This window comes from Sorex araneus, chromosome X (assembly GCF_027595985.1).
Source record: "Sorex araneus isolate mSorAra2 chromosome X, mSorAra2.pri, whole genome shotgun sequence".
In the NCBI taxonomy this organism is placed as follows: domain Eukaryota; kingdom Metazoa; phylum Chordata; class Mammalia; order Eulipotyphla; family Soricidae; genus Sorex; species Sorex araneus.
In genome coordinates, this window is record NC_073313.1 from 252,403,478 (window position 1) to 252,423,729 (window position 20,252).

Consider the following 20,252-nt stretch of genomic DNA (forward strand, 5'->3'; position numbering starts at 1 on the left):
CTCCCATGACCCCCCCCCCCACATTCTGTGCCTCAGTTTCCCTAAGTGCTTAGGGTACAGTGGGCGCGGAGAGCTTGTGAGAGCCACCGCAGGGACCGCAGGGGGAACCGGCCCGAGATGGGGAAGCCGGGTGGGGTGCAGCAGGCTGGAGGGGGAGGGGCGCCGCCTCCGCCGCCGCGGGCGCCTCCGTTTTGCCCGCCCCACTCCGGCCAGCGGCGGACGCCGCCGGGGGCTCCTTCCGCCGCCGCCGCCGCCGCCGCCGCGGGCCGCTCGCGCCCGGCCCCGCCCCCGGCCCGCCCGGCCCCGCCCCCGGCTCCGCCCCCTCCTCGCCCCGCCCCCGCCGTCCCCTCCTCGCCCGGCCGCCGGCCCGGCCCCCTCCCCCGCCATGAAGAAGCTGTGGGTGAAGAAGCGTTTCCAGGTGAGGGCTCCGGGGGCGGGCTGCGCGGGGAGGGGGCGGGCAGGGCCGGGCGCCCCGGGAGAGGGCGGGTCAGTGAGGCCGGGCCCCGGGGCCCGTTAGCCCTGGGCGCGTTCTGCGGGGCTCCCTGGCCTGGGCCCTGGCGTGCAAGCCCCTCCCCATGCTGGAGGGTAGACCCCCACCCCCCCACACCGCCCCGCCACCTCATTGCCCGCAGGACCCCCGCGACCACCCGGGGATGCCCCCGCGGTGGCCTTTGACCTGCTCCACCGTCTTGATCCTTGACCACCTGGCCCCCGGCTAGCCTCTGTCCAGCCCCGGCCCCGCCCGGCTCCCCCCTCCCCCCCATCTGGAGCCTTCCATCTTCCCCAGCTCCCCGGAGCGGCAGGGACGGGCCCTGAGAGCAAGAAATTCCAGCCCCTCCCCCTCCTGGCTGCGCCGCGGGCCGGCCTGACCCCTACTTTCCTGAGGCCTAGCTCGGCCTCTGCCCCCCCCCGCCCTCCCCCCCACCCCGCTGGACACCTTCAGGAGGTCGCAGGTATCTGGCCCTCTTCCCCTCCCCCCGCCCCAGGAATCTGTGTCCTTGTCCCTCCATCTCCCCGCCCCTTCCCTTCCTGCACCTCATCAGCTGCCTGTGTCACATCCCTGGTCCCCGCGGCCACCCCGTGGGCTCCTCTCCGGGCTCGGGTGCCCCTGCCTGTCAACAGCCCCAGAATCTCCCGCACAGCTTTGCCCTCTTTGCTCCTTCCTCCGCCGCTCCTGCCCAGGCCAAGTTGGCACTGGGCTGGGAGCTTGGCAGGGAAGCAAAAGTGGGGGCATTCCTGCCAAGCAGGCTGGCGCCCCCACCCGCTTCAGCCCATCCTGTTCCCCACTTTGCCCTCCGCTACCACACACACACACACACACACACACACACACACACACACATACATGCACACACACCGACACATACACAGACACATACACATACATGTGCACGCACGCACACGCGCACACACACACACACACACACACTCAGGCATGCTGTTCCCCGGGATGAGTTTCTGTTCGCTAGCGTGAGGTTTGGGCAGGAGCCCGCAGTGGCCAGGAGGGACCGTTTCTCCCTCAATCTCTCATTCTGACTTTTCTCTTTCAGAAAAGCGGCCACTCCCGCCGGGCCTTCGGCCGACTCACCCATGGTGCGTGGACCAGGGCGCGCTCCTCTCACGCACGCACGCACTCTACTGCTCTGCCCCTGGCCCTCCCCGGCCCTCCCCGGCCCCGAGGACAGCCCAAGAGATGTGGGGGACCCCCCCCACACCCACATGCACCCCCCACCCCAGGAGGCCTCCCTGTGTTCTGCCCCCCAGAGTGGGGGCTGGCGGGCCCTTAGCGCACCTCACTAGGGTCCCGGGCTCCCACGGGACCAGGTTGTCGGGAAGGAGGTATCGGTTGGTGATTCACTGCCGAGCTTTGGCTGTTGGTCCATGACTCGGGTCATGGCACTCAGAAACTGAGGCACAGAATATGCTAGAATCTGGGAAAGTGGAAACTACGTCGGGGAAGCTTTTAGAACGTTCCCAGGCCACTCTCAGGGGGTGCCTGTCGCATCATGATGCAGAGGACTCCAAGCACAGGCAGGGCGGGCACTGGCCCCTACGGGGGCTTGGGGTTTGCGGCTGTGTGTGTGTGTGTGTGTGTGTGTGTGTGTGTGTGTGTGTGTATACATGTGGGCATGTGGCTGGGGTGGCAGTTACCGCCCCCCACCCCCATGCTGGCAAGGATCTGTCGGAGGAGAGGGCCTGCCCATCTCCCGTGTCTCCCCCCGCCCAGGGGCATCCCCGGGCACGGGCACCCTCGAGTGGCCTCTGTCCCGCCTGCCCGCCCTCCCTCCCCACAAACACTCTGATAACGGTCTGTCCATGTCTCTCTCCTGCTGCTCCTACGGAAGCGAAGTTTTCCGCTCCTGCAGAAAGCAAAGTTACGGTAGGAAACTGGCCCCAGCCGAACCTTCCTCCCTTCCCTGCCTGACAGCGCCTGTCCAGCCGCTCTCAACTGCGCCCCGATGTACTTCAGCTGGTTTGGGGTGGAGGTCAGGCTGGTCCCGTGGCGGCTGGTCGCGTGCCCTGACTAGCCCACTCGGAGGTGATGCCCCTCTGTTACCGGGAGCCTGGACCCCGTATTTCAAGCGTTGGCACCGAGGACCTTGGTTTTGTTTTTTTTTGTTGTTGTTGTTTTTTTGTGGGTGCTGCTGGGAAGTGACGCTGTGCTGGTGGCAGCGAGCAGGGGTGAAGGTCCCGGCAGTCTCTTCTCAGTGGCCGGGTCGTGGGGGAGGGGACAGAGGGCAGCTTTGGGGATGTTCACCCAAGCGGCCAGGGTGAGTTGCAGGGGCCTGGGGGGCAGAGAACGCTCTCGTCGGGGGCCTGGCACGAGAGGCGTTCCCCTGAGCCACCCAGGATGTGGGGGACGGACACAAGCGGGCGGAAGTTGGGTGCCGGCTCCCCGCGGTGGGGGAGCCAGGAGGCAGCGGGAGGGAGGCCCGGCCCACACAGACCCTTCTTCCCCAGACTCGGAGACGGGCGAGGATGACATCAGCGATGTGCCGGGGACCCAGCGCCTGGAGCTCCGGGATGACGGGGCCTTCAGCACCCCCACGGGTGAGCGCTCGGCGCCACGGCGGGAGCTGGCAGGCCGCCTCTCCCGGGGACGCCGCGCCCCCACCTCACCGCCGCCCTGCTCTCTCTAGGGGGCTCCGACACCCTGGTGGGCACCTCCCTGGACACCCCCCCGACCTCCGTGACGGGCACGTCGGAGGAGCAAGTGAGCTGGTGGGGCAGCGGGCAGACGGTGCTGAAGCAGGACGCGGGCAGCAGGGGCGGCCCCCGCCACGCTCCGGGCAGCCCAAGGCAAGCACAGGCAACCGGGGCCGGGCCACGGCACCTGGGGGTGGAGCCGCTGGTGCGGGCGTCCCGAGCTAATCTGGTGGGCGCAAGCTGGGGGTCAGAGGATAGCCTTGCGGTGGCCAGTGACGCGTACGGCAGCGCATTCAGTCTGTACCGAGGACGGGCGCTCTCGATCCACGTGTAAGTAACCGCCTCGGGCGGGCCGCCCTGCCCCACCTCACCGTGCTGTCTGCTCTGTCCCTCACAGCTCCATCCGCCACCCCCTGCGCCATCCGCCGCTTCCACGCCCCGGCCCCCGGCCGCCCCCTCCACGCGCCCACACGACCCGCTCCTCCCCTGCCCTCGCCACCCCCGGCCTCCGCCGCCCACCCGTGCCAGCTCACCGTGTGCCCTCTCCATGATCTCGTGCACTCCTCCGTCCCTTCCCAGATCCCCAACCCTCCCCCCCCACCCCCACCACCAGATCTCCACTCCCCGGGGGGCCCTCTCTCTCCTCCTCGCCCATTCAGGCTCCACTTGTCCCCAGGATTCCCCCCCCACCCCCCTGCGTGCCTGCTGTCTCGGCAGCTGCCGCCTTTTCGGCTCTGCACACTGCCGCTCCCGTGTGCGCCTTTTTATTTATTTATTTATTTATTTATTTATTTTTTCTGGGCAACACGGAACCTTTCCTTGCGGCGGCTCCCTGGAGAGCAGGCGAGCGGGCAGCCGGCGTTGGCAGAGAGCGAGGTGGTCGAGGTGGGGGTGGGAGGGGGGCGTGCAGAGACCGGGCCAGACCTACTTGAAAAGCAGGAAGACTTATGAGGCTGGGGGGAGGTGGCGGGGGGGGGGCTAGGGAGCCGTGTGAGAGGAAGATGACAGGGGGGCCGGGTGCAGTGGGGCTCCCTGGCTTGTGACACTCCCTGGTCTGAGGCCTGAGGCCCGGGGAGGTGGGGGGAGCTGAAGGTTGGCCTTGGAGTGGGCGGTGAGCCGCGGAGGTGTGCCGAGGAGCCATTTTTTTTTGAGATGTGGGGGGCTGTCAGATCTAGGATGGCGTGCCAGCGGGGAAGAAGAGGGAGTGGCTGGCGATAGAGGTATTGGGGGGTGCTTTGGGGGAGCCCAGAGGGGGTCTGGCTGGTAACGGGGTGTGGGAGGTAGCATGGAGGAGAGAGGAGGGGCGGAAGGAGGCAGTGTTTGGTGAGGGGAGGGGGCAGCGTGGGGTGTGGGGGGCCCCCGAGAGAGGCCAGGGCAGCCTCGGGGCGGGTGGCCCCAGCTCATCAGGCTGGCATTGACCGGGCACTCCTGTGCCCCGGACTTGCCTTTTCCTTTCCGGCCTGTCGCTGCCAGGCCCGAGCCGGAGGAGCCGGTTGTTGCTATGGCAACTTCAGAGGAACCCATTTCCGTCGTGATGTCTGTGCTACAGGGGCTGGCCCGGCAGGCGGCCTCTGCTGTCCCCAATTCCTCCCTGGGCCTCACCTGGCTCCCAGAGGCCACTCCTGGGGCATTGGGGTCCCTCCCCCCAGTAGGCACCGCCTCTGCGTGTGTGTTCAGGGAGGGGTGCTAGGAGGGGTTGCAGCAGCCTAAGGTCCTGCCCCTTGGCGGGTTGCTGGCGTCTCTCTGAGTTGAGGCCCGCAGTGTGGATGCCCAACTCCGCGCGGCCCTGACACTCAGGTCTTGTCCGCAGGGCTGACCCCCTGCACTTTCCCCCTTCCTCCGTGTCCCTAGAGCCCCTGTTTTATTTTGGAGGGAACCGGGGGTCAGGAGTCGCTCAGGTTACCTGGGCATCAGCTCCGGAGGTGCCCCCGGGTCAGTTCCCCCTGGCTTCAGTGAGCCTCCATTTCCCAACCCCTCGTGGACCTTTCTGAGTAGCGGTCCTGATGAGAGGGCCCGGGAAGATGCGGCAGCGCCTCGGCGTGTTTCCGGCTTTTTCTCGCAAGCCTGCCGCGGGCGTGCGGAGGGAGCCAGCTCCTGAGTTTCCCCGGAGGGAGGTGCCCTGATGAGGGCGTGGACGCTGCGGGGGGGGGGGGGGGAATCCTTGCTGCTAATCTTCGCAACAGTGCCCCCAAGCCCCCAGTGCCCCCGCAGGGTCCACCTGGGAGTAGCAGAGCCTGTCCTGTGGGTTGAGGTGGGGGAGGCGGCTTGGGGCTGACCAGCTCCTTCCCTTTCTCCCCCCTCCACCCCACACCTCCTATTCAGGCCCACGCGGTAGTTATTTCTGAGCTGAGTTATTTCTGAGCACACCCCTTTGGGGGAGCTTCTGTGCTGCTTGGGGGGTTTCCAAGGACTCAAGGTAACTCTCAAGGGCGGGACAAAGTCAGAGGCCTGTGCTGGGGGGTGAGGGAGGGTGTACAGGGATCCCAGCGGAGAGTAGCCTAGTTTCCCCACATTTTGGAAGCCCAGATGATACCTGTGCCCTCCTGCAGGCACTGGGTAAGGGGGAGCCCCCCCCCGGGGGGGGTTCCAGGCTGAAGCAGGTGCTGGGTGATCCTGGGGACTGGGGTTGCCGCCTGCAGGCCTGCTGCTGGGCAAGGGGGACCGGCTGGGGACAGGAAGGGCGGGAGGCTGCGTTTTTTTGAGAGGGCCCCTCCTCACCACCCCACCATCCATCCATCCTCTGGGTCTGCGCCTCATTCTTGTCTTTCCACCGCTCACTTGTTTCCACTCCTTCCCAGCTTGGGGAGGGAGGGGCGGGTAGGGGCTGGGGAGAGGGGGTCGGCCAGAGCCCCCAGGGCTGAGTCCCGGCCTGGGACCCCACCCGTCAGCCCAGTCTCCTGGAACCCCCAGGGACGGCCCCCTCTCCCCTGTGCCTGCTCTGGCTGTGCCTTCCTCGTGGCGCGGGAGGCGGGCGGAGGGTCGGGTCCGGGTCCTCACCACCTCCAGCCTTCCCAGCATGCCCCCACCCCCCCACCACCCCACCCAGTTCCTGTCACGAGCTGAGCCTCGTGGGGAGGGGAGGCCCCCTGAATCGTGCACCCCTCTCCGTCTCGATTCTGCAGCAGCATCCCTCCGAGCGAACTGTGCAAGGAGGAGCCGGACCCGCAGCCCCTGCCGGCCAGCGAAGCCCCGCGCCGCGCCGCGCCACCGCCCGCATCCAAGTCCGCGCTGCTGCCGCCGCCGTCCCCTCGCGTGGGGAAGCGGCCCCCGCCGGGACCCAGCCCCCAGCCGGCGGCGGCGGCGGCGCCCCCCGCCTCGCCCCACCGGCGCCCCCCGGAGCCCGCGCCGCCCGAGGACGCGGCCGAAGAGAAGAGGAGCAAGAAGTCCAAGTCGTCGGGGCCCTCGCTGCCGGGCACGGCCGAGTCGCGGCCGCAGACGCCGCTGAGCGAGGCGTCGGGCCGCCTGTCGGCGCTGGGCCGCTCGCCGCGGCTGGTGCGCGCCGGCTCCCGCATCCTGGACAAACTGCAGTTCTTCGAGGAGCGGCGGCGCAGCCTGGAGCGCAGCGACTCGCCGCCGGCGCCCCTGCGGCCCTGGGTGCCCCTGCGCAAGGCGCGCTCGCTGGAGCAGCCCCGCTCGGACGGCGGTGCGGCGTGGGGCTCGCCGGGGGCCTCGCAGGAGGAGCTGCGCGCGCCCGCGGGCAGCGTGGCCGAGCGGCGCCGCCTGTTCCAGCAGAAGGCGGCCTCGCTGGACGAGCGCACGCGGCAGCGCAGCCCGGCCTCCGACCTCGAGCTGCGCTTCGCGCAGGAGCTGGGTCGCATCCGCCGCTCCACGTCGCGGGAGGAGCTGGTGCGCTCCCACGAGTCCCTGCGCGCCACGCTCCAACGCGCCCCGTCCCCGCGCGAGCCCGGCGAGCCCCCGCTCTTCTCCCGGCCCTCCACCCCCAAGACCCCGCGCGCCGGGAGCCCCCCGCCGCCGCCGCCCCCCACCAGCGCAGCGGGCAAGCCCGGGGATGAGCCGGCGAGGCCGCGCAGCCGCGGGCCGGCGGGCCGGACGGAACTCGGGGAGGGCCCGCAGCAGGAGGTGCGGCGGCGGGACCAGTTCCCGCTGACGCGGAGCCGGGCCATCCAGGAGTGCCGCAGCCCCGTGCCGCCCCCCGCCGCCGAGGCCCCCGACCCCAGGACGAAAGCCCCCGCGGGGCGCAAGCGGGAGCCGCCGGCGGCGCAGGCCGTGCGCTTCCTGCCCTGGGCCGCGCCGGGCCCCGAGGGCGCCGCGGCGGCCCCGGCGTTGGAGAAGAACCGGGCGGGGCCCGAGGCCGAGAAGCGGCTGCGCAGAGGGCCGGAGGAAGATGGGCCCTGGGGGGCCTGGGACCGCCGTGGGGGCCGCAGCCAGACCCGAGGACGCCGGGCCCGGCCCACCTCGCCCGAACTCGGTGAGGGCCCGGGAGAGGGAGGGGGGCGGGGGGCGGCGGGGACCCTCAGGAAGGCCAGAGCCGGAAGGATACCCAGAGAGAGCTCCGTTATTTGTCATTGGAACCGAGGTGCAGGTGCGGAGGCCCCTTTGGGTGCAGTGAACCCAGTGACCAGCCTTTTGGGTGAAGGAGGAGGTGGAGACCTGGGCCCTGGGGAGGGAGAGAACGGCCTTTTGGAGGCCAGCCTCCCTCCTCCCCGCCTCACCCCCCCCCCCCCTTGGCTTTGCATGGCCGAGCTGTGTGTCTTGCCAGCCGGGGTTTGGCCTCCCGCTCTTTTTAACTGAAGGGAAAGAAAAGTCCTTACTTTTCTGTTGGTTTGGGGGCTGTACCTGGAGGTGCTCAGCACTTACTCCTGACTCTGCTCAGGGATTCCTCCTGGCAGGGCCCCAGTAACCGTATGTGATGCCCGAGATTAAACCAGGGCGGGCTGCCTGCAGGGTGAACACCTAACCCCCTGGCCTGCCCCTCCTGCCCTGGGCGGTGACCCAAAGCCAGGAGTCCCCCACGCCCCTGAACTTCCTCGTCCTGAGCATCCCCTCGGATCCAGGCAGCCTTTCTTCTTTGTTGTTGTTGTTGTTTTGTATTTCGGCCACACCCAACGATGCTCAGGGGTTCCTCCTGGCCCTGAATTCAGGAGTCATTCCTGACAGTGCTCAGGAGATGCTGGGGATCGACTGGGTTGGATGTGTGAAAGGCAAACGCCCTAACTCACTGTGCTATTGCTCCGACCCCACGGGAGTCACTCTTGACTTCATCCCCAACCCCTGTCTGTCTCTCTCCCACGGGACTTACTACCTGTCGGCGTATTGCCTTGGGGCCAGCAGTGGCCCAGCAGCTAGGGTACACACCTGCCATGTGTTCACCGGTTTGATTCCCAGCACCGCCAGATGCGGCCTCGGAGACCTCCGAGAGGTTGTGGTCCTGGTTGCCCGAGCAGCACCGCCCCCGTGGGCCCTGGGTGTCTAGCCACTGATCGCATCAGCAGAGAGGTGTCAGTGGGGCCTCCAGGCCTCTGGAGCGCCCCCCCCAAAAAAAAGAAAAACATAAAAGGGAAAGCAAAATTCTGCCAGACTCAGGGTCATCAGGCCTTTGCCTGTCATCCTGCTAGCCATATCGCTGCACTTCATTACCCTCTCGCTGTGTTGCCGCACCCTTGCCGTATGGCTAGCCGGGTCACCGCGTCCCTGCAGCCGTGTTGCAGGCATAAGGCACTCGGTGGGGGGGGGCACCAGTCTCCTGTGCGCGGTGCTGCGAGGTGTTGGGCATTGATTGGGGCTGGAGCAACAGAACCATGGGCAGGGCGCTTGCCTGGCACGCGGGTGACCTGGGCTTGATCCCGAGCACCCCATAGGGTCCCCAGAGCACCACCAGGAGCGAGCCCTGAGTGCAGAGCCAAGAGTAACCCCCCGAGCACCACCGGGTGTGGCCCTCAACCAAGATCAAGCAAAACTCTGGGTGTCGTGTATTGGTCCCGTTCTGCACGTCCCCGGGTGGCTGTTCCTACTGCCCAGGGTCACACAGCCCCGCCGGGGGTTCCCTGTGCTTTTCTGGCTTGTAGAGCGCCCCCCCCCGGGTGCTCCGATCTCTGCAGGCAGGGGCTGCGTCTTCTGAACCCTGGTCCCCAGCCAGCGTGCAGCAAGGGGGACACTCCTGGCAGATGAGCGAGTGGGATTGGAGGCAATGGAGAGGCCTCTGCTGCCACTCTCACGCCCTCCCGCCGCCACTCTTGGGTCTGGTGGCATCGTCGCCCACTTGACAGTTCACTGTGCACTGTCCGGTGATAACTGCTGTTTGTTTTTTGGTTTTTTTTTTTTGGGGGGGTCACACCCGGTGATGCACAGGGGTTACTCCTGACTCTGCACTCAGGAATCACCCCTGGTGGTGCTCAGAGGACCATATGGGATGCTGGGAATCGAACCCGGGTTGGCCGCGTGCAAGGCAAACGCCCTACCCGCTGTGCTATCGCTCCAGTCCCGATAACTGCTGTTTTTAGTTGGCGTCACAGTGAGCTGGTTCTCCTGTGCTACTCACTCAGCCCTACCTGGCTGGCGGGTCGGGGTGAAGACCCAGCCCGGGTCCTGCCTTCCTCCGAAAGCTGGAGAGGGAGTTCAGAAGGTTACTTGAGCCGGAAGCGTATGCTTCCAGCAACCCCAGAACCACGTGGTCCCCAGTGCCACGGATGGTCCCCTGCGTACCACCAGTGGCCACTCAGCCGGATAGCCCCTGAGCACAGCTGGCCGGAGCCTTCAAGCAAAGCAGAAGCCAGCTTGGAGGGGGGCCTGACGTTGATGAATGCAGAGCCTCCGCGGTCTGCCCTGCTGGGGGAAACTCCTGCTTTACTTTTTATTTTATTTTATTTCTTGCTTTTTGGGTCACACCTGGCGATGCTCAGGGCTTACTCCTGGCTCATGCACTCAGGAATTACTCCTGGCAGTGCTCGGGGGACCATATAGGATGCTGGGAGTCGAACCTGGGTCGGCTGCATGCGGGGCAATTGCCCTCCCCGCTGTGCTATCGCTCCAGCCCCCTCCTGCTTTAGTTTCTAGGGGGGGATGGGGGGAGTGAAGCCTTTCGAGCTGCACTCAGGCCGTTCTGGGCTGAGCCCGTGTCCAGCAACCCTGGGCCGTCCAGGTCAACCGTCCAATGCAAGGCCCAGGAAGGAGGCGCTGCCCCAGCCCTGCGCTGCTCTGGGCCCACACCTGGCCTTGCTCTGGCGCCCAAGTGGTGCTGGGGACTGAGCCCTAAGCCCGTGCCACCACCCCCCCAGCCCTGCCCTTCCCTGCCGAAGCATTCGGGACCAAGACCCTTCACCTCAGCCCCCACTTCTAGAAGCCCCTCCCTCTGGGTCCAGCGCTGTGGGGTATGGGCTCCAGGGACCAAGTCCCGTCACCTGTGCCCCGTGTCCCCGGCAGAGTCCTCTGACGACTCCTACGTGTCTGCGGGCGAGGAGCCCCTGGAGGCCCCCGTGTTTGAGATCCCCCTGCAGAACGCGGTGGTGGCCCCTGGGGCCGACGTGCTGCTCAAGTGCATCGTTACCGCCAACCCCGCACCTCAAGGTGAGTCCCGGCCGGGACAGGCGCCCCTGTGCCCCGTCCCCTCTCCCCCCCCCACCCACACCCACACACACAGCTGGGCCCTGAGAGACGGGGGGCGTGCAGGGGTGAATGTCTTGACCCCACTGCTGAGTGTTACAGGAGCCTCCTGGGGTCCCCTAGGAGAGAAGAGGGCCGGCCTGGACATCCCAGGGGGAAGGGAGGGTGCTTGGTGCTCAGTGCTCACCCCCTGCATTCACCTGGCCGCCTCCCCGCAGTGTCCTGGCAGAAGGATGGGTCGACGGTACGGAGCGACGGCCGCCTCCTCCTGCGCGCCGAGGGCGAGAGACACACGCTGCTGCTCCGGGAGGCCCGGGCGGCCGACGCCGGCAGCTACACGGCCACCGCCACCAACGAGCTGGGCCAGGCCAGCTGCAGTGCCTCTCTGGCCGTGAGACCAGGTAGGGAGCCGCTCAGGCTTGTGCATGTGTGTGTGTGTGTGTGTGTGTGTGTGTGTGTGTGTGTGTGCGCGCTTTGGGGTGGGGGGCCGGCGTCCGTCCCAGGTCCAGAGGTCTCAGGGGGTCATGGACCCCGAGTGTGCGCTGGCCGCATCCACTCTGCAAGGAGCTCAGGATGGGGACCCCCGTTCCCCAGGCACAGGCCAGCCCAGCCCCCCGATGAAGTCACCGCGCTCTGTATTTGCGCATCTGCTAAATGCTTCCCTGAACAGGGCCCCAGGGGAAGGCCAATTACCCGGCAGGCCCTGAGCAGAAGACTCCAGGGCTTGACAGCCCGCAGAGCCGTGTGACGTCACTTCCTGTGCCCAGCCCGCCTGGAAAGAGGCTTGGAGGGGCGGCTGCCCTGCCCGCCTACTTCCAGCCTTCTGGGGGTTTTGTTCTTTTTTTTTTTTTTTCTTTTTGGGTCACACCCGGCGATGCACAGGGGTGACTCCTGGCTCTGCACTCAGGAATGACTCCTGGCGGTGCTCAGGGGACCCTATGGGATGCTGGGAATCGAACCCGGGTCGGCTGCGTGCAAGGCAAACGCCCTCCCCGCTGTGCTATATCACTCCAGCCCCTGGGGGTTTTGTTCTGCTTTGTTTGGGGGCCACACCTGGCGATGTTCAGGTAACTCCTGACTCTGCAGTCAGGGGTCCCTCCAGGCGGTGCTCAGGGACCGAGCCCGGGTTGGCTATGTGTGAGGCAGACGCCGTCCCCGCTGTCCTGTCTCTCCGGGGCTGAGCTCAAAGCCCCGGAGTGGGTGGAGCTGCGGAGGGTACCCGGCTACCGAGCATCCCTGACTCTCCGCTCTGTTTTCTTCTTTTTCTGGCTTTGGGGTCCCACCTGGTGGTGCTCAGGCACTGTTCCCTGTCTCGATGTCCCGGGGTCCTTCGTGGCAGCCATGTGGGGGTTGCTGGCAATGAGACCTCTGGCCCTTGGAGCCACGTCCCTGGTCCCATCGGCCGTCACGGGGTGTCGGACGCCTGCCCCCACGTCTGTCCATGGCAGGGCGGGGCTCGAGTCCCAGCCTGACCGTGAGCTAGGGGGTCGGTGGGACTGGGATTAAGTGCTCAAGGCTGTCGCCACTGGATCAGGGGACAGCCCGGGGCCGGCATGGCAGGGGCGGGCATCTGCCGTGGCACCCTGGGTTTACAGGCCTCGAGGGAAGCGGGGTTTGGACGGCACTGGGCCTGCCCGCCAGGGGGACAGCACCCCGTGTTCCGTGGGGGAGAAAGTAGCGCCTCCTTCTCTATGCTCCCAAGGCCTTCGGGCCCCATGTTTAGGGGATCCTGCTGCCCCCACAGGCTCGGCCCTTGGGGTTGTCCTGAAGGCCTGGAGGCTCCTCCCCGCCTGCTCCCCTCCAGCCCGGCCCCTTCTCCCGCCCCTCCCGCCTGGGCGCTGAATCATCGCCTCCCTCTTGCTTCCGTCCTTCCCTCACCTCTGGGCCGAGGGCTTCTGACTCAGCTCCCAGCGGCTCCCCTTTGGGGGCCTGGGCCTGGCTCCCCCCACCCTACACACACACACATACCCCACCCCACCCCCTTACGCCTCCCTGCATAGCCTGGCCGTGCCTGGGGTCTGGTCAGGGGCTGCAGGGCAGGGGGTGCCCTGATACTTGTCACCGGGCCATCTGGGCGCCTTTTAAGGCCGGGCAGGAGGCTCGGGGTGGGTGGCTGTCAGCGCTTGCCCCCGCCCTCTGGCACGGCCGGCCCCCACCGTGCCCGCTGTTCTGCCCTCATTTGTAAACCGGTGGCGCCACCCTCACGCCTGAACCACTGACAACGTGTGAAGCGTGTGTGTGTGTGTGTGTGTGTGTGTGTGTGTGTGTGTGTGTGTGTGTGCTGCCTGCGTCTGTCTCTGCCCCACTCTTTCCTCAGACTGTACCTTGGATGCGCCCCCCGAAAGGCCCCCCATGCCCCTCCCCCCATTCTATCCAGCCCCAGTGGTGCTGGTGGCCTCCTGTCAGGGCATTAGTCACGGGCCCAAAGGGACAGCCTCCGTGAGGCGGCCCGAGGCAGGCGGGCGGGCAAGCCTTGGGGGGGGGAGGAAGCTGACTTTCTTACCCTACAAGGTGCTGTTCGGGCCGGAGCAGCTGCGCAGGCCAGTGGACCCAGGAAGCCGCGGGAGTGGGTGGAGCCCAGGGTGGCGCAGACATTTGGCCAGGGAGGGGGGCCCCGGGCCTCCTGGGGGCTGTTGGGAACGGCGGGGCCAGGGCTGAGGGAAGGGGTGCGAGCAGGAGTGGGTGATGGCTGGCTGTGGGGACCCAGCTCCCTCTTTGCGGGGGGGTTGAGGGGGTCACACCCTGCGGTGCTCAGAGGCTACTCCTGAATCAGTGCTCAGGTGCCCTTGGTGGTGCTTGGGGGAGCCCTGTGTGGTGCTAGGGATCAAGCCGGGATTGGCCACATGCCAGGCAAGTGCCTCCCCCTGACATACACCCCCCACCCCGTACGAGCGTTCTAGCCCAAACAAACACCCTTGTTTATTTCGCGTTTGTATTCCTTTAATTTTGGCTTGTTGGTTTGGATTTCGAGGATTTACGCGTGGCTCCGGGCTCAGAGATCCCTCCGGGTGGGCTCAGGGAGTCCCTCTGGGGTGCCAGGGCTCGAACCCGGGCCGGCCGCATGTAAGCCCACCCTGCCGCCCTGCTGCTCGGGTGCTGCCTCCCTTTCCCGCTCCTCACCACCCGCCCGGCCCTGCGGTCACGGGGCTGGCCGCCCAGGGCCCTCTTGGGGGGTGCCCACTCCAACCCTGCCCACAGGCCTCAGTTTCTACTTGCAAGGCAGGGGCCAGGCAAGGGTACCTGGAAAGCAGAGATGGGGTGGTGGGGCTGGGGGGTGGGGTTGGGGTCTGCCCTCTCCAGCACCTCCCCTCTCCGCCTCACCCCTCCCCGTCTGTCGGTCTGTAACCCAGCTGACGCAGCAGGCCTTCTCCCAAGGGGTGCGCAGGGGTGCGTGGGGAGGGGGCAGGCACCCACGGTGCAGTGCAGCCTGGGGCCGGTGCCCACGCCGGCCGCGCCCGCATCTCCACAGGACCAGCCTGGTGCTGGGGCTCATTTTGCGGAGAGTAAAAGGCAGGTGGAGTGCACAGCGAGGGGCGCACGGGCCACTTCTTCCCGGAAGACTGGCATGAGGGGACTCGGGGATCAAGGAGGCTCGCCCAGGAGGCAGGTGGACTCGGGGTAGGTGGTCCCCGGGGCACTGTGTGACGGGTCAGCATTTGTTTGGTTGTTTGGCACCGCCCCCCCCACCTCGGGCCTGGGGATATGAGGTGCCCAGCCCTAGGTGCCTGGCCTGCGTCTCATGCCCTTGCTGTCCCTGAGACGACCAGAGTCCCCCCAGGCTCTGACCCACCGGCCACAGGGACACTGTTCTCTCCGCGGGGATGGTGACCACGGGCCACGTGTGGTGATGGAGGTCTTGCTATGTGGCCATCGGAGCTGAGACTTTGCCCTTCTGTCTCATGCTACTGTCATTAACGTGTGTGTGAAAACTGGATGGTGCATGACTCCCGTCTGGGGTGCCCAGCCCTTAAAGCAGGGCCCAGGGGCTGGAGCGATAGCACAGCGGGGAGGGCCTTTGCCTTGCATGCAGCTGACACAGGTTTGATTCCCAGCATCACATGTGGTCCCCTGAGCACTGCCAGGAGTAATTCCTGAGTGCAGAGCCAGGAGTCACCCCTGAGCATTGCCAGGTGTGACCCAAAAAGCAAAATAAATAAATAAATAAAATAAAATAAAACAATAAAAAATAAAATAAAATAAAGCAGTGCCCAGTCGGAGGAGGCATTGTGACGTGAAGTCCTGAGACTGCACCCAGAGATGCTCAGGGGTGACTCCTGGCTCTGCACTCAGGAATTGCTCCTGGCGGGCTCGGGATTAAACCCATATGGGATGCCAGGGATCGAACCCAGCTCAGTTGCGTGTAAGACAAATGCCCTTGCCGCTGTATTATGGCTCTGGTCCACTCAATTCTTTCATTTTTTTTGTTTTGTTTTGGTTTGGTTTTGCTTTCACGGGTCCCACCCACCAATGCTCAGGGGTTCCTCCTGGCTCTGCACTCAGGAATGACTCCTGGCGGTGCTCGGGGGACCGTATGGGATGCTGGGGATCGAACCCGGGTGGGCTGTATGCAAGGCAAACGCCCTCTCTGCTGTGCTATTACTCCGGCTCCCTCGATCCTTCTGTTTGCTTGTTTGTTCTGTTCTTGGGCCACACCCCAGAAGTGCTCAGGGCTTACTCCTGGCTCTGTGTTCAGGGGTCACCTGTGAGGGTGTTTGGGGGGACCCTGTGCAGCGCCAGGGATTGAACCAGAGTTCACATGCGTGAGGCAAGCGCTTTACGTCTTGTGCCATGTCCTGGGCCCCGTGGCCTGCAGCCCGCCCAGTGCCGCTGTCCTGCTCTCTGGGGTTAACACAAACCGTGCTCCTGAGCTCATGGGCTCGTGAGACGGGGGTGGGGGGGTCAGACTTGGGGGGTTGGTTTCTCCCTTTGCTCTCACTCTTTGGGGGTGGGGCAGGGTGGTCTGCACCACCTGGAAGGCCGTTCTCTGCTCAGTGCTCGGGCTCTCCCAGGGGTGCTCGGGGGCCTGTGTGGCATCCTGCTGCAGCCCTTGGGGCCCTCTCCCGGCCCTCCTGCCTCTGGACCCCCGACCGTCCCCCCCACTGGCTCTCTGCAGGCCAGGCGGGGCGCCCAGGCCTCCACTCCCTCTGTGGGGTCCGGCCCGAGGTGGGGAGCCCGGGCCGATCGGCCGACCTCAGCACGGGGCTCCCACATTGGAGCCCAGCACTGGAGAAATTTCCAGCTGCAAGCCTTCCTCTCTGCCTTTGCTGGCCTCACGTGTGTGTGTGTGTGTGTGTGTGTGTGTGTGTGTGTGTGTGTGTGTGTGTGTGTGTGCGTGCGTCTCCTGGCTCTGCACTCAGGGTTCACTTCTCACGGGGCGCGGGGTGGACTGCGTGCGAGGCAAGCGTCCCGCCCCCTGAAGAATCGCTCTGGGCCCTGACTTCACGTTCCTCGGGTGGAGAAGGGAGGTCCCTGCTACCCCCCGCCCCGGGCTGGCCCCAAAAGATCTGGGACCCTCCGAGGGGCCCGTGATTCAGTTAGGGACCTCTGAGACAGGGGCGGTGGCTACTCTGAGCTCCGGGGCCGACACCGCGTGGCAGAAAGAAGACAGTTCATGGCAAGAGGCAAGGCAGTGGGGCCGGAGCGATAGCACAGCGGGGAGGGCGTTTGCCTTGCACACGGCCGACCTGGGTTCGATCCCCGGCATCCCATATGGTCCCCCGAGCACCGCCAGAAGTAATTCCTGAGTGCAGAGCCAGGAGTAACCCCTGAGCATCGTGGGGTGTGAACCATCCCCCCACCCCCCCAAAAAAAAAGAGTCAAGGCAGCCCAGGGCGCCTGTGGCCGGCTCTCTCCTCGGTTCTAGCTGCCCCGGGTGCCCCCTTGTGGAAACAGTGACCACGCGGGGACACTCAGCTTCTCCGGGACCCCATTACCCATCCACCACGGGGTTCGGAGGACAGGGACAAAGCACAGTGCCACCTGCTGCCTCCCCCAGACTTGCCCACCACCCACTCCCGCAGACAGGTGGGCCTTCTGCGTGACCCCCTACGGTGGGGGCGCTGACAGCTGGTCAGGAGAGGGGGGACGGACTGGGACCCCAGTGCTATATCCCCCAGGGACTCTCTCGGCTTGTTTACAGCCCCGTCGGAAATAGTCTCAGCATAACCCTTCCCTTGCCAAGGGAGGCGCTTTGGAATCTCAGGAAGCCCAGGAACCCCCCCCCCCCTGCCCCTAATCGCTGGGCTGAGGTGGGGGAGCACTGTCCCAGGAGAATTCACCTCTCAGGACCAGCATGTAGCTCAGAGCCGAGTGCAGGTGCTTTGCATGGACAGGGGGTCCCCGGGCTGCCAGTGGTGGGCTTCCCAACAGAAGTCAGCGAGGAGGGAGGAGAGGAAGAGGGAAGGAAGGGAGGGGCGGAGAGAGGGAAGGAGGAAGGCAAGAGAGGAAAGGAGGGAAGGAAGAGAGGAAGGAGCAGAGGAGGGAGGACTCGGTGGCTGCAGGGACCGTCAGAGACAGAGCCTGTGGATGGCTAGTTGTCAGCTGGTTAGCTGGTTACGTGCTCATTAGCTCACCTACCTGATTCGCTGGTTAATGTCTGGTAGGTCACTTGCCTGATCAGCTGGGTAAGGGCCCAGTAGCTCATTAAATGGTTAGCTGTTTAGGTTCCCGTTATCTCACCTGCCCAGTTAGCTGGTTAGTGGCTGTGAGCTCACCTGTCTGGTTAGTAAGTTCTCGTGCACGCTCCTGCCTGGTTAGCTGGTTAGTGCCCGGTTAGCTAGTTAGTGCCCTGGTTAGCTGGTTAGTGCCTGGTTAGCTGGTTAGTACCCGGTTAGCTGGTTAGCACCCTGGTTAGCTGGTTAGTGTCCAGTTAGCTGGTTAGTACCCTGGTTAGCTGGTTAGTGCCCTGGTTAGCTGGTTAATGCCCAGTTAGCTGGTTAGTGCCCTGGTTAGCTGGTCAGCCTCGGGCCCCGCTGGCTCCCTGTGCCAGGGCTGTGGGCACAGACTGTGACTGTCCCCTGCCTGCCCCTCGCGTCCCTCCCGGTGCAGAATCTTGCACGGCCCGTTAGCTCCAGGCCTAGGTTCATGCCCTTCCCCTGCAGGGAATTTGTTTTCTGCTTCAATAAACATTTTTTGGGGGGTCCAGGGTGTTGCACCCCACCGGGCAGTGCTCCAGGGCTGCTCCTCGCTCTGACCTTGGGAGACCACTTGGTGCCGGGGACCAAACCAAGTACTTTGACCTCTGTACTATTCTTCCTAACTCTCAACTGAAATATTTTTTGTTTTGTTTTGATTTGGTTCGGGGGTCACACCAGCGGTGCTGACTCCTGGCTCCGCACTCAGGGATCACTCCTGGTGGGTGTTGGGGCTCGAACCTGGGTCAGCCACACGCGAGGCATGCGTCCTTCCTGCTGTAGGACCACGGCAGTCCTGCTCAGCCACGCCCATCCCCCCGAGACAGTCTCACCCCCTCTGCGCTCCCGGCCCTGGGCTCCCTCCCTCTGGCCTCCACAGTCCCTCCTGCTGTCATGCGGCACGTGTATCTGACTTGTCATCCCCGCCGTCCCACGCCCCAAGGATGCCACCGTGCTCCAGCCGTCAGCGTCCACCCTGGAGACCGAGCAGCACCCAGGGGCGAGGTGGCAACAGAGGAAGCCAGGGTGGGTGGGACCCGCCACCTGCCCTCACGGGCCAGTGGGTGCTGCAGAGCGGGGAAGGGGGTGGCGGGGGCGGGGAACCACATCACGAGCTGTCCTCACTGACCCCCCCAGGGAGTGTCAGGTGCACAGTGTCTGCCCGGCCAGACCAGCTGAGCCCAGCGCCCTGTGAGTTAAGGAACCCCCTAAGATGGGAAGTGGGGAGGGGGCGGAGCTCAGGGCTCAGGTGTTTGAGCCCGGAGTCCTGGAGTTGAAGGGCAGAGTGAGGTGGGGTGCGGAGGCCACCTCCCGAGATTGTCTGTCCTGGGAGGGGTCCTTCCTTCCTTCCTTCCTTCCTTCCTTCCTTCCTTCCTTCCTTCCTTCCTTCCTTCCTTCCTTCCTTCCTTCCTTCCTCCCTTCTTTCCTCCCTCCCTCCCTCCCTCCCTTCCTCCCTCCCTCCCTCCCTCCCTTCCTTCCTCCCTCCCTCCCTCCCTTCCTTCCTCCCTCCCTCCCTCCCTTCCTTCCTCCCTTCCTCCCTCCCTTCCTTCCTCCCTTCCTCCCTCCCTTCTTTCCTCCCTCCCTCCCTCCCTCCCTCCCTTCCTTCCTCCCTTTCTTCCTCCCTTCCTTCCTCCCTTCCTCCCTCCCTCCCTTCCTCCCTTCCTTCCTTCCTTCCTTCCTTCCTTCCTTCCTTCCTTCCTTCCTTCCTTCCTTCCTTCCTTCCTTCCTTCTTCCCCTCCTCACTCCCTCCCTCCCTCTCTCCCTTTGTTTTTGGTGGGGGGGGCAGTACGTGAGGATGGCTCGGGACTTACTCCTGGCTCTGCACTCAGGGATCACTCCTGGTAGGCTTGGGGGACCCTAGTGGGGCCAGGGATTGACCCTTGAAAGGCACGTGCCTTAACTCCTGTACTGTCTCTTTGTCCCCATTTATGGAAACCTGATTCTTCCGTCTTCAGAAGAAACCTGCCTGGATGGGGGGTGGGGGCTCCCAAACTTCCTTGTCTGAGCTTCCCTCTGCGCAGTCCTGATGGGGGGGTACCTGAAGTGTGGGGGGAGCGGGCTGGGTCAGTGCCGTCCCTGTCCTGCAGGTGACTGTGCTGTCCCTGGGCGAGGGGAGGGGGCATAGGCTCCCCAAAGCCCTGTGTGGGGGGCCCTGCCCTGAAGGCGGTCTGGAAAGACTTGAGGGTGTGCACACATCGGTGGGGGGCAGCCTCTGGCTTAGGGGGGCATCTGCGCACCGTTTGCTAGCTACTCTTTTTTTTTATCTTTTTGGGTCACACCCGGCGATGCACAGGGGTCACTCCTGGCTCTGCACTCAGGAATCACCCCTGGTGGTGCTCATGGGACCATATGGGATGCTGGGAATCGAACCCGGTTCGGCTGCGTGCAAGGCAAACACCCTCCCCGCTGTGCTATGGCTCCAGCCCCTTGCTGGCTACTCTTGACCACAGCGGGGAAACCTGGGCTGGCCGGAGAGGCGGGGCTGGCCAGGAGGAAGTGGCCCAGGTCCGTGTGAAGGGTGGCAACCAAGCAGACGCCCCAGCCCGGCCACCTGGCCGTCTGACAGCTGCGCCCCTCCCCGCCCCTCCCAGGGGATTGGGTGCATAGCTCTGACTTGGTCTCTGATCATCCCCAAGGTGCAGTTGCCCTGCTCACCTCCTGGGGGCCCCGTGCCTCCCCGCAAACCTTGCCAGCACCCCCCACCCCCCCTGGACCAAGAGCCCGTCCTGACCCCAAAGGTCCCCAGGTTCCATGGGGAGGGGGCACCTGGCCCCGGGGGCCCTGCCCGTGACCTCAGCCCCCTCGGCGGCCCCGGGGCCAGCAGATGCCTCCCCCACGTCCAGTTGCCGGCCTGAGGGATGGTCCCCTCTGTCCGCACCCACCCGCCCTTCACTGGCAGTTCGGGGAAACACA

General features: G+C 65.5%; 1 protein-coding gene across 6 annotated transcripts in view; it reads left to right on the forward strand.

Moving 5' to 3' along the window:
• The first annotated feature begins 352 nt into the window (after positions 1 to 352).
• Positions 353 to 20,252, forward strand: part of SPEG (striated muscle enriched protein kinase) — a 64,529-nt gene continuing 44,629 nt past the window's right edge. The window contains exons 1-8 of one of the 6 annotated variants that reach the window (XM_055123156.1): positions 355 to 418; positions 1,551 to 1,593; positions 2,351 to 2,380; positions 2,962 to 3,051; positions 3,141 to 3,477; positions 6,270 to 7,576; positions 10,528 to 10,671; positions 10,926 to 11,108. In XM_055123156.1, coding sequence (XP_054979131.1) covers positions 386 to 418; positions 1,551 to 1,593; positions 2,351 to 2,380; positions 2,962 to 3,051; positions 3,141 to 3,477; positions 6,270 to 7,576; positions 10,528 to 10,671; positions 10,926 to 11,108 — 2,167 coding nt within the window. In that variant the 5' untranslated portion in view covers positions 355 to 385. Of the gene's footprint in view, positions 419 to 1,550; positions 1,594 to 2,350; positions 2,381 to 2,961; positions 3,052 to 3,140; positions 3,478 to 3,911; positions 4,024 to 5,544; positions 5,564 to 6,269; positions 7,577 to 10,527; positions 10,672 to 10,925; positions 11,109 to 20,252 lie in introns of those variants that run through there. The other 5 variants (XM_055123158.1, XM_055123161.1, XM_055123157.1 and 2 more) reach the window with 5 other exon arrangements.